Source organism: Lithobates pipiens, unplaced genomic scaffold (genome assembly GCF_037356315.1).
Source record: "Lithobates pipiens isolate NorthernLeopardFrog02 unplaced genomic scaffold, aLitPip1_a1.2 Scaffold_157, whole genome shotgun sequence".
NCBI lineage: Eukaryota > Metazoa > Chordata > Amphibia > Anura > Ranidae > Lithobates > Lithobates pipiens.
Genome location: NW_027507746.1, coordinates 912,506 through 926,725, shown reverse-complemented (window position 1 = coordinate 926,725; position 14,220 = coordinate 912,506). Strand labels below are relative to the sequence as shown.

At 47.8% G+C, this 14,220-nt stretch overlaps 1 protein-coding gene across 1 annotated transcript in view; it reads right to left on the bottom strand.

The window, feature by feature from the left end:
• Positions 1-9,418: 9,418 nt before the first annotated feature.
• LOC143981433 (activated CDC42 kinase 1-like) overlaps positions 9,419-14,220 on the bottom strand; it is a 38,328-nt gene continuing 33,526 nt past the window's right edge. Inside the window, exons 11-12 of the mRNA XM_077479267.1 lie at positions 13,911-14,006; positions 9,419-10,658 (exon numbers count right to left, since the gene is read on the bottom strand). Of these exons, the coding sequence (XP_077335393.1) occupies positions 10,527-10,658; positions 13,911-14,006 (228 nt within the window). The 3' untranslated portion in view covers positions 9,419-10,526. The remainder of the gene's footprint in view (positions 10,659-13,910; positions 14,007-14,220) is intronic.

Below are 14,220 nucleotides of genomic sequence, written 5' to 3'. Positions count from 1 at the left end.
TTGATCGGCACAGATGAGCACTGATGTGGCACAGATGAAGCATGAATGAGCACTGATGTGGAATGGATGAGGCATGGATGAGCACTAATGTGGCACGGATGAGGCATGGATGAGGTATGGATGAGCACTAATGGGGGCACGGATGAGGCACAGACGAGGCATGGATGAGGCAAGAATGAGCACTAATGTGGCACGGATGAGGCACAGACGAGGCATGGATGAGGCATGGATGAGCACTAATGTGGCATGGATGAGGCATGGATAAGCACTGGTGTTAATGGATGAGGCATGGATGAGCACTGATGTGGCACAGATGAGGCATGAATGAGCACTAATGTGGCACAAATGAGGCATGGATGAGCACTGATGTGGACACATGAGGAACGGATGAGCACTGATGGGCGCGGATGAGGCACATATGAGGAATGATGGGCACAGAGAAGGCACTCATGAGCGCTGAAGAGAATGGACGAGTTACAGAGGAGAACTGATGGGCACGGACAAGGCATGAATGAGCGCTGAAGAGAATGGATGAGGCATGTATCTGCACAGATGAGCACTGATGTGGCAGGGATGAGGAACAGACGAGGCATGGATGTGGCATGGATGAGCACTGATGTGGCATGAATGAGGAATCGATGCACACTAATGTGGCAGAAATTAGGCATGGATGAGCACCAATGGGTGCGGATGAGGCATGGATGAGCACTGAGGGGATGGGCACAGATGACGCATGGATGAGCACAGATGGGCATGGCTGAGGCATGGATGTGGCATGGATGTGGCATGGATGGTCACTGATGTGGCATAGATGAGGCATGGATGAACACTGTTGTGGCACGGATGAGGCATGGATGAGCACTGTTTTGGCACGGATGATGCATGGATGGGCATTGATGGGCACAGATGAGCACTGATGCGGCACAGATGAAGCATGAATGAGCACTGATGTGGAATGGATGAGGCACGGATGAGGCATGGATGAACACTAATGTGGCACGGATGAGGCATGGATGAGGCATGGATGAGCACTAATGTGGGCACGGATGAGGCACAGACAAGGCATGGATGAGGCATGGATGAGCACTAATGTGGGCACGGATGAGGCACAGACGAGGCATGGATAAGGCATGTATGAGCACTAATGTGGCACGGATGAGGCATGGATAAGCACTGATGTTAATGGATGAGGCATGGATGAGCACTGATGTGGCACAGATGAGGCATGAATGAGCACTGATGTGGCACAGATGAGGCATGGATGAGCACTGATGTGGGCACAGATGAGGCATGGATGAGCACTGATGTGGCACAGATTAGGCATGGATCAGCATTGATGTGGCACAGATGAGGCATGGATGAGCACTGATGTGGACACAGATGAGGCATGGATGAGCACTGATGTGGACACAGATGAGGCATGGATGAGCACTGATGTGGACACAGATGAGGCATGGATGAGCACTGATGTGGCACAGATGAGGCATGGATGAGCACTGATGTGGCACAGATGAGGCATGGATGAACACTGATGTGGACACAGATGAGGCATGGATGAGCACTGATGTGGCACAGATGAGGCATGGATGAACACTGATGTGGACACAGATGAGGCATGGATGAGCACTGATGTGGCACAGATGAGGCATGGATGAGAACTGATGTGGACACAGATGAGGCATGGATGAGCACTGATGTGGCACAGATTAGGCATGGATGAGCACTGATGTGGACACATGAGGAATGGATGAGCACTGATGGGTGCGGATGAGGCACAGATGATCCCTGATGGGCACGGACAAGGCATGAATGAGCGCTGAAGAGAACGGATGAGGTACAGATGAGAACCAATGGGCACGGACAAGGCACAAATGAGTACTGAAGCGAATGGATGAGGCATGTATCAGCACGAATGAGCACTGATGTTGCAGGGATGAGGCACAGACAAGGCATGGATGTGGCATGGATGTGGCATGGATGAGCACTGATGAGGCATGAATGAGGAATTGATGCACAGTAATGTGGCACAAATGAGGCATGGATGAGTACTGATGTGGCACAGATGAGGCATGGATAAGCACTGATGTGGCACAGATGAGGCATAGATGAGCACTGATGTGGACACAGATGAGGCATGGATGAGCACTGATGTGGCACAGATGAGGCATGGATGAGAACTGATGTGGACACAGATGAGGCATGGATGAGCACTGATGTGGCATGAATGAGGAATCGATGCACACTAATGTGGCAGAAATGAGGCATGGATAAGCACCAATGGGTGCAGATGAGGCATGGATGAGCACTGAGGGGATGGGCACAGATGACGCATGGATGAGCACAGATGGGCATGGCTGAGGCATGGATGTGGCATGGATGGTCACTGATGTGGCATAGATGAGGCATGGATGAACACTGTTGTGGCACGGATGAGGCATGGATGAGCACTGTTTTGGCACGGATGATGCATGGATGGGCATTGATGGGCACAGATGAGCACTGATGCGGCACAGATGAAGCATGAATGAGCACTGATGTGGAATGGATGAGGCACGGATGAGGCATGGATGAACACTAATGTGGCACGGATGAGGCATGGATGAGGCATGGATGAGCACTAATGTGGGCACGGATGAGGCACAGACAAGGCATGGATGAGGCATGGATGAGCACTAATGTGGGCACGGATGAGGCACAGACGAGGCATGGATAAGGCATGTATGAGCACTAATGTGGCACGGATGAGGCATGGATAAGCACTGATGTTAATGGATGAGGCATGGATGAGCACTGATGTGGCACAGATGAGGCATGAATGAGCACTGATGTGGCACAGATGAGGCATGGATGAGCACTGATGTGGGCACAGATGAGGCATGGATGAGCACTGATGTGGCACAGATTAGGCATGGATCAGCATTGATGTGGCACAGATGAGGCATGGATGAGCACTGATGTGGACACAGATGAGGCATGGATGAGCACTGATGTGGACACAGATGAGGCATGGATGAGCACTGATGTGGACACAGATGAGGCATGGATGAGCACTGATGTGGCACAGATAAGGCATGGATGAACACTGATGTGAACACAGATGAGGCATGGATGAGCACTGATGTGGACACAGATGAATCATGGATGAGCACTGATGTGGCACAGATTAGGCATGGATGAGCACTGATGTGGACACATGAGGAATGGATGAGCACTGATGGGTGCGGATGAGGCACAGATGATCCCTGATGGGCACGGACAAGGCATGAATGAGCGCTGAAGAGAGCGGATGAGGTACAGATGAGAACCGATGGGCACGGACAAGGCACAAATGAGTACTGAAGAGAATGGATGAGGCATATATCAGCACGAATGAGCACTGATGTTGCAGGGATGAGGCACAGACAAGGCATGGATGTGGCATGGATGTGGCATGGATGAGCACTGATGTGGCATGAATGAGGAATTGATGCACAGTAATGTGGCACAAATGAGGCATGGATGAGTACTGATGTGGCACAGATGAGGCATGGATGAACACTGATGTGGACACAGATGAGGCATGGATAAGCACTGATGTGGCACAGATGAGGCATGGATGAGCACTGATGTGGACACAGATGAGGCATGGATGAGCACTGATGTGGCACAGATGAGGCATGGATGAGCACTGATGTGGACACATGAGGAATGGATGAGCACTGATGGGCACGGATGAGGCACAGATGAGGCCTGATGGGCACGGACAAGGCATGAATGAGCACTGAAGAGAACAGATGAGGTACAGATGAGAACCGATGGGCACGGACAAGGCACAAATGAGTACTGAAGAGAATGGATGAATCATGTATCAGCACGGATGAGCACTGATGTTGCAGGGATGAGGCACAGACAAGGCATGGATGTGGCATGGATGTGGCATGGATGAGCACTGATGTGGCATGAATGAGGAATTGATGCACAGTAATGTGGCACAAATGAGGCATGGATGAGCACTGATGGGCGCAGATGAGGCATGGATGAGCCCTGAGGGGATGGGCACAATTGAAGCATGGATGAGCACAGATGGGCATGGATGAGGCATGGATGTGGCACGGATGAGCACTGATGAGGCATGGATGGGCACTGATGTGGTATAGATGAGGCATGGATGAGCACTGATAGGAATGGATGGGCACTGTGGGCACATATGAGCACTGATGTGATGCGGATAATTCATGGATGAGCACTGATGTGGCAAGGATGAAGCACGGATAAGGCATAGATGAGCACTGATGTGGACACAGATGAGGCATGGATGAGCACTGATGTGGCACAGATGAGGCATGGATGAGAACTGATGTGGACACAGATGAGGCATGGATGATGAGCACTGATGTGGCATGAATGAGGAATCGATGCACACTAATGTGGCAGAAATGAGGCATGGATAAGCACCAATGGGTGCAGATGAGGCATGGATGAGCACTGAGGGGATGGGCACAGATGACGCATGGATGAGCACAGATGGGCATGGCTGAGGCATGGATGTGGCATGGATGGTCACTGATGTGGCATAGATGAGGCATGGATGAACACTGTTGTGGCACGGATGAGGCATGGATGAGCACTGTTTTGGCACAGATGATGCATGGATGGGCATTGATGGGCACAGATGAGCACTGATGCGGCACAGATGAAGCATGAATGAGCACTGATGTGGAATGGATGAGGCACGGATGAGGCATGGATGAACACTAATGTGGCACGGATGAGGCATGGATGAGGCATGGATGAGCACTAATGTGGGCACGGATGAGGCACAGACAAGGCATGGATGAGGCATGGATGAGCACTAATGTGGGCACGGATGAGGCACAGACGAGGCATGGATAAGGCATGTATGAGCACTAATGTGGCACAGATGAGGCATGGATAAGCACTGATGTTAATGGATGAGGCATGGATGAGCACTGATGTGGCACAGATGAGGCATGAATGAGCACTGATGTGGCACAGATGAGGCATGGATGAGCACTGATGTGGGCACAGATGAGGCATGGATGAGCACTGATGTGGCACAGATTAGGCATGGATCAGCATTGATGTGACACAGATGAGGCATGGATGAGCACTGATGTGGACACAGATGAGGCATGGATGAGCACTGATGTGGACACAGATGAGGCATGGATGAGCACTGATGTGGACACAGATGAGGCATGGATGAGCACTGATGTGGCACAGATAAGGCATGGATGAACACTGATGTGAACACAGATGAGGCATGGATGAGCACTGATGTGGCACAGATGAGGCATGGATGAGAACTGATGTGGACACAGATGAGGCATGGATGAGCACTGATGTGGCACAGATTAGGCATGGATGAGCACTGATGTGGACACATGAGGAATGGATGAGCACTGATGGGTGCGGATGAGGCACAGATGATCCCTGATGGGCACGGACAAGGCATGAATGAGCGCTGAAGAGAGCGGATGAGGTACAGATGAGAACCGATGGGCACGGACAAGGCACAAATGAGTACTGAAGAGAATGGATGAGGCATGTATCAGCACGAATGAGCACTGATGTTGCAGGGATGAGGCACAGACAAGGCATGGATGTGGCATGGATGTGGCATGGATGAGCACTGATGTGGCATGAATGAGGAATTGATGCACAGTAATGTGGCACAAATGAGGCATGGATGAGTACTGATGTGGCACAGATGAGGCATGGATGAACACTGATGTGGACACAGATGAGGCATGGATAAGCACTGATGTGGCACAGATGAGGCATGGATGAGCACTGATGTGGACACAGATGAGGCATGGATGAGCACTGATGTGGCACAGATGAGGCATGGATGAGCACTGATGTGGACACATGAGGAATGGATGAGCACTGATGGGCACGGATGAGGCACAGATGAGGCCTGATGGGCACAGACAAGGCATGAATGTGCACTGAAGAGAACAGATGAGGTACAGATGAGAACCGATGGGCACGGACAAGGCACAAATGAGTACTGAAGAGAATGGATGAATCATGTATCAGCACGGATGAGCACTGATGTTGCAGGGATGAGGCACAGACAAGGCATGGATGTGGCATGGATGTGGCATGGATGAGCACTGATGTGGCATGAATGAGGAATTGATGCACAGTAATGTGGCACAAATGAGGCATGGATGAGCACTGATGGGCGCAGATGAGGCATGGATGAGCACTGAGGGGATGGGCACAGTTGAAGCATGGATGAGCACAGATGGGCATGGATGAGGCATGGATGTGGCACGGATGAGCATTGATGAGGCATGGATGGGCACTGATGTGGTATAGATGAGGCATGGATGAGCACTGATAGGAATGGATGGGCACTGTGGGCACATATGAGCACTGATGTGATGCGGATAATTCATGGATGAGCACTGATGTGGCAAGGATGAAGCACGGATAAGGCATGGATGAGCACTGATGTGGCATGGATGAGGCATGGATGAGGCTAATGGGCATGGATGGGCACGATGAGATTTGGATGAGCACTGATGTGGTGCAGATAATTCATGGATGAGCACTGATGGGCACAGGTGAGGCATGAATAAGCACTGATGTGGCACAGATGAGGCATGGATGAGCACTGATGGGCATGGATAAGGCATGGATGAGCACCGATGGGCATGGATGAGCACTGATGGCCATGGATAAGGCATGGATGAGCACCGGTGGGCATGGATAAGGCATGGATGAGCACCGATGGGCACCGATGAGGCACAAATGAGCACTGATGAGGCACAGATGAGCACTGATGTGGCACGGATGAGGCACAAATGAGCACTGATGAGGCACAGATGAGCACTGATGTGGCACGGATGAGGCACAGGTGAGACATGGATGAACACTGATGTGGGATGGATGAGGCACAGATGAGCACTGATGTTGCACGGAGAGAGCTGAACTGGACAGAACGATCATGTGTTAAAGAGTCACTGTGATTGGCCCTTTTCCCCCGATCCGTGATTCAGCTATAGTGCAGTCGGCAAGTGGTTAAACTTTATCAGATATGGCTCAAGTACTAATCCCCCCATCACCTAGTCTGGCACTGTTATCCTTTGAGTTAGAGTTGGTTCCATCCAAATGACACTATACCATCACCCATATCTGTCACAAACCCAGCCAGGACAGGGGGTTTTGCAGAGGATTAGGGGCAAGCCTCCTACCCACTGATTATGGCCCATGGAGAGTGCAGATCATTCTATATTGATGGACAACTACTTAATGGACACTGAGAACGAGGTTTGGATTACTTCTCTGAATAAGGACAATAAAGCTTCCCTTCTGGAGTGGATGTAAAGGTGTAATATTAATCTTGTACAGATTAATGGTCAGAGAGAATACGGTGACCCTCCTGCAGACTGGGTTGGAAAGGCTCCTTCACTTGAGACAAAAATACTCATCAACAATATCCCTCAAGAAATCTATGAAGATAAATGAATTCCACCTTTCAGACTGCTGGAATATTGAAGAAGATTGTCTCATAGACTTTGTGCCGGATAGTCTGAAGTGGGGTGTTTTTTTTAATGTGTTTTTCTGCTAAGTATGTCTCTCCGATTGTTGATTGTGAATTGGGTCACCTATTGTTTCTGTCTGTCTGACCATGTCTTGAAACACCAAACCCAGCTATATATGGGACGCCTGCCTTTACACGCACATGAAATTTAATGGCATCCCAGTCTTAGGCCGCGTACACACGCGCGGACTGTTCGCCCAACTCTGTCCGTCAAACAGTTTCGGCAAACAGTCCGCTCAAACTTAGCATGGACGGACATGGCCACACACGACGGACGAACAGTTTGCTGAAACCGTGCGCGATGACGTGAACGGCACGTACGACGGGACGAAAAATACGACGTCCTATACACTGCATTATAGCTTTCGGCGTGAAAATCCTTTCTGAGCATGCGCGCAACTTTGTTTGACGAACAAGCCTACACACGAGCGGACTGTTCGCTGAAACAAGGTTTCAGCGGACAGTTTTTCGGAAATTCCGAAAAACCTTGTCCGTCAAACTGTCCGCTGAAACTGTCCGCTGAAAGCCCACACACGAGCGGACTGTCCGCCCAAACACTGTTCAGCGGACAAAGTTGGGCGAACAGTCCGCCCGTGTGTACGCGGCCTTAGTCCGTAGGGTTCAATATTGAGTTGGCTCCGCCCTTTGCAGCTACAACAGCTTCAACTCATCTGGGAAGGCCGTCCACAAGGTTTAGGAGTGTGTCTATGGGGATGTTTGACCATTCTTCCAGAAGCATATTTGTGAGGTCAGGCACTGATGTTGGATGTGAAGGCCTGACTCATAGTCTCCACTCAAATTCATCCCAAAGGTGTTCTATGGAGTTAAGGTCAGGACTCTGTGTAGGCCAGTCAAGTTCCTCCACCCCAAACTCCCTTATCCATGTCTTTATGGACCTTACTTTGTGCACTGGTCCAAATCATTTGGTGGAGGGGGGATTATGGTGTGGGGTTGTTTTTCAGGGGTTGGGATTGGCCCCTTAGTTCCAGTGAAGGGAACTCTTAAGACATCAGCACTCCAAGACATTTTGGACAATTTCATGCTCCCAACTTTGTGGGAACAGTTTGGGGGTGGCCCTTTCCTGTTCCAACATGACTGCAGACCAGTGTACAAAGCAAGGTCCATAAAGACATGGGTGAGCGAGTTTGGGGTGGAGGAACTTGACTGGCCTGTGCATGTATATATATATATATAAATACATACATACAGACATACATAGGTATGTGTGGAATAAAAGAGAAAACTGCTCCTATACTTCCTGAGAAATTGAAGTTTTGAACCCATCCTTTTATAACAAGGGAGACTGGCAGCAAGACTTTGCAGGGGACACCTTCTCCATACCACAACTGCCCTTTAAGTCGTTCCCCCCCCCCCAACCTATTCCGATTGCTTCCATGTGTACAGCTGGTGGGTTCCAAACCCTGCTCTACATCCCCCTGGTCCACTGAACAGAGCACTGACTGCTCCATTCAGTCTGGAGTTACTTACACCACAAGACCTTGTATTGACCTTGTGATAAGATGTCAAGGCTCCAAAAGTCCAGCTGAACACCTGAGGCTTATGAGGACCCGTCAATAGAACATGCATTAGGTGAATTAAGCTCCCCTGCTCAGGTCACCTGATGCATGTTCTATTGGGGGGGTCCTCTCTTCACCCCCAGTAGGATGACCTCTTCCAACTCCTGACCTGACCAGGTTTACACTTGTTACTTGTATTCAGGATCCATTCACCTGCACCAGTGTTGCATATTATGAGACAGCAACTGCCCAGCCGCATGCGGTCTAACTGCGTACAGATTCACTTTACAAGCTATCATTCAGGTATTCAGGCATACTTTTTGAATAATAAACCTCCAGCCAGAAACCAAATTCTTCTTCTTTTACTTAAAGATACGTTAATACAGCTTCTAAAGCACAGCATTTAAGTAATGTACATAAGAAACTTCATATACACAGTCCAGAAAACAATATCCATTGGCATCACAGAGAAAAACCGTTCCCATGCGTCTTAGGTTAGATCAAGTGCAGGAAGGTCCATCGTAGGGGAAGCCGTAAGCCGGAGGGTCTGTAATTCAAATTTTGCATTGGCAACCAAGCTATAACCAGCCTGAGTATTGCCTGCTTACATTATTTGAGTTCATTGGGTTTCCCTAAGCCCAAGGACATTGTCTGATTCTGCATACTACTGAAGAGTGTTCTTCAGTAGGCAGAGCAAAAGGATACAATGGATTGGGTTGAATATTTTTTTCCATATTGGCCAATCATCGAGGGGTTTAAGCCAGTGATGTGGGCCGGGAAAAGTAATAAATATTTGGGGAGACCTTCTGGAAAGGTTATTTTCTCCTGGGCTGCTTCCTATAGAGTATGTACTTCTGAAAAGGTTATTTTCCTCCCAGACTTTGTCTGAAGGTAATGTAGAATATGAAGATCTTTTCTTCCTAGGCCTGCTGTCTGGGGAGAATGTGAGTCCTAAGTCCTTCTGTATGGGATGGGTATAGCTGCTGAGAGGTCCAATACATGCTTTTATGGCCCTGTCTCTGGGAGAGAAAGCCTAACCTGAAGAAGAGCCCCGCTCAGGCAAAACTGCAAGAGAGGTCCTACCTATTGGCCTACTGAATGTACACTAGCCTGTGGCAGAGGCATGAAGAGTTCTAACCTGACTAGTAGAAAAGGTTAAAAGATACCACTAAGCAGAGGGCATTTTTGTTGCTGTTCTTTGGCATTCCGTACCCCAAATCCTCTCCCCTTGTGCAACTGAGCCAATAAAATAGCAAAAAGCAGATCAATGGAGTGGAAGAAACTCTCTGTCACTGTTGTCTGGGTTCAGCTAAAAGGCAAATCACCAGGAGGAAGGGAAAAGATTTTGTTAAAAACCAGCAACTCTCAAAGCGGTGGCCGGTGGGTGATTAAAGGCATGTCCCCTGGCACCATCCTAGGCAGGCAGAAATTCTCCTTGAAGGGAGGAATCTTCATTAATTCTCTTTAGTAAGGTTTCCCGAGTATACGATATGGAAGGAAGCAGCATCCATGTTCCAGTTGAACTTCTCCAGGATTTGGCGGCACTCCTCCTTACCGTACCGGGTCAAGTTGTAGAGATGAACTACCTGGAAAGAGAAGAAAGTATTCCATGACACACAGAGAGAGAAGACCCTTACATTGAGAAATTGGTGTCACTTCTAATTCATACGGATGTAGGGTTCATGAGATTGGGGTTTTTTTTTGTTTGTTTGGTTTTCAAATTATTGTGCTTATCTTCTAGGCCAGTGGTGGCGAACCTTGGCACCCCAGATGTTTTGGAACTACATTTCCAATGATGCTCATGCACTCAGCGGTGTAGTGGAGAATCATGGGAAATGTAGTTCCAAAACATCTGGGGTGCCAAGGTTCGCCATCACTGTTCTAGGCTTTGACCAGTTTCATTACTGCTTCTTATCAACTTTTTAGGATTTCTTGCCTGTCCTCTTTCTCGTTCCTCTCTATCCTTCACCTTTTCTTTTTTTCTTTAGTTTTGGATGGCGTGTGGAAGAGTTGGAACCCTCATTCCAATTCTTTTTCTGCCTTTGTCTCGCTTCTTTCTCTTTACTTCTGCCAGGCTTTAAGGGACTAGGCACTCCTTCCTGCCTTCACTCTCCATTATGGGTATCCCCCAAAGGGATAGGGCTCCGTCTCTGGTAGTCTATGGCCATGGACCTGTGTAGCACGCTGCGGCTAACTGAACGCGATGCATCGTTTATAAGCAAATATTTCTGTGCGCTTATTCCAGTAGGGAAATGTTGCACTTAATATCCCAGATACAGGAATATATAACTTGTCTCCTATAGACTATTTGCAGACAAAACGCATTGGGAAGGGCAATCGGTCTATGATGTCATCATGCCAGCTGGTGTAAAATGACGATTCATTTTTATGCATTTATATAAATTGTGATACTTGTGAGTATAAAATGTATGCAATAAATTGGATGTTTTGGTGATTCTACTCTATGGTCCTTTCTTGTTCTCTTCCCATTATCCCCAAGGAGAGCCGTTGACCCTTGGTACTCGGTGAAGGTTTGGAAGTGACCTAAAAGTACCAATGTGCCCTGGGGTGACCTTGTGTGGGTGTTCAAGAACTATTGATCTATTTTGTTTAGAGATCATTGAGATCCGGTAAGGAGGTGGCACTTTTGTTGTGAGGTGGCCCGGGAACACTGCCTGCTGGATTTATGTACCTAATATATACATGGATATTTTCTTAGCCTTTGGGGTCCTAATTTGGACACTGGAAGTGGACTCATGTTATTGTTTACAAATTTTTGCACTTATTTTTTTCACCAAGACGCCCCTTTTTCATTAATCAATGCTTTATACAGTTTTGGTTTGTGAGGAAGTCATATTTTTATATATACTGTATAGGGTTTTGCACCTTTTTTATATTATTAACAATGCATTGTGTGCTAATGGTGAGTTCCCACGCAAGATCTGATGCTCAAAACGATATTACCAACATCTTTCTGGGGAAGAGTCAAGGGATGGTTCTCCAAGACTCAACCGTATCAAAAGCTGCAAAAGAAGCCGCAGTAGCTATGGTGCAGCTAGGACTTTGACAGAAGAATATTTCTGAGAAAATAACCTCTACATAAAAACGTAGGCTTCCCTTGGTAGATTAAGACCATTAAGTAAACTAGCAAAGTAAAGTAAAAGTAAACTAGCAAAAGATTAGGCTAGCTAGAAGTGAAAAGAAAGTCCACGGAGCGACAGCCGCAGGCTGTGGGCGCAGGGACGGCATGACAGTTGATTTGGAGGCACTGTCGCCGTCTTAAGGAAGGTAGAGAGGGGCCGCTTTAAGGATCTCGGGTAGGCAGGGCTGTGGGTGGAGCCTTCCATTTCGCCGGGAAGCCGAGTGGAAGCCTGGGTCAGTCGGAGAGCGGAGGGGGAAGAGATTCCCACCCACTCTCCCTTTTGGTAGTGGGGTTTTTTGTTGTGGTATGTTTACGGGGGTGGGCAGGTTTTTGGGGGGTCAGTTGATAAGGTCAAGTGGTGCAGGTGGAGAATAGGTTGTACCCATCCATGGTGATGGGGGTGGTTGGATCTGTACTTCACGGTTACATGGGGTTAACCAGGAAGAGTAAAAGGGGTAGGTCACTGCATTGGTTTGGGTATAGACTCCGAGACAGGGGAGTCCGTCTGGAGGTCAAGAGGTTAAAGGTATTGTGCAGTGACCAGTAGGGTCTTGGGTATGCTAATGACCCATGATTCAGTATTAATGTAAAGTTTACATGTTAATTAAAGTTATTTATTGAAAGTTTATATTTGTTATTTATATATTTTGGTTAATAAATCAAGGCCTGTCGGCCATTTACTCCAAACATAGTCTGGTCTGGTTAATGGGGAGTGAGGTGGTTTGGAGTCAGGTGAGGAGTTTGGGGTATTATTGGATATGTGGGGGAAGTGTCAGACAATACAAATGTCAAGGGTTATATAGCGGATGTCCCTGCGGCTTTCCTTTTTTTGCCAGCGTCCAATCCCCTGAAGGTAGCTGCATATAACTCAGGGTTAAAGACTAAAGATCCTGTATACTATAAAAAAATGAATAAACACCCCCTTTTTAATAATTTATTTAAAGTAATGGCCTGGAAGTTGACGGTGGTGGTGCTTACATCTTATCTCCAAACCACACAACATGACGGAGGGCTGTACCAGCCCGCAAGAAGCTTATTAGGCAAACAGTCTTCCCGACAAGAGTTTTTATGTATACCGAACTCCTCTAAATATTCCTAATTATCCCTAATTATCTTTCATAGATCTTCAGCTCCCATCTACTAACCTCTTATTATGAAAATGCCACCTTCCGGGCTGTTGTTCTGGCTTCAATCACTGACCTGGACCAAGTATGAAGGTGAGTGAAAATGACTTTCCTGATCTGAAAGCTTGTTCTAGGTCAGTGATGCAGAAAGTATTGTAGCCAGCCCAGAAACGAGTATTCTCAGGAGGTTTACAGTGGCCATTAGAAGGAGGTCTTTAATGGCCACCCGGGGATATCGCTAAAGATTGTACTCAAACCTCCAAACTGCTCCGGATCTAGACAATCCGAATCTTTGGGTACCTAAAATCAGGGTCAGTTAATTAAGGGTGTTATTCTGTCTAGATATTTGGTTGATAATGTTTGTGGTGTGAAGCTTACCCCGTCCCAGATGTTATGGTGCTACAATTGACCACAGTAATTAAATTAAATGGGTTCATGCCCAATAAAGTTGTCATCACACAGCTATATATGTGCAGAACACCATGGATATAGATGAGACATTTGTCGGCGACCCCCAATTCACAGTTATCTCTGATATAAGCAATTTTGTTGGTTTATTAAGAAACTGTCACCTTTAAGTGCTGGACGGCCCGTGTCACGTCTCCTCCGAAGAAACGCAGCGCTTCCTGGCATTTTTCTGGCGTCGCACCAGGGACCTGATCCTCCACCTGCAGCAAAGTAGATCATAGAAATTAGATGTCCGCGTCATCCGGGATTCAGTGGTGTCTGTAAAATGCATTGTGTATATTAAAGTGTACCAGTCATAAAAGGAACACTGAGGTTGCTGTCCTGGGTCAGTGGCCAGGAAGCAGTCGTGAATAAATTCACTTCACTTTTGCTCTGATTCCACACATTTAATTGGACGTATTATTTGTGGATCTG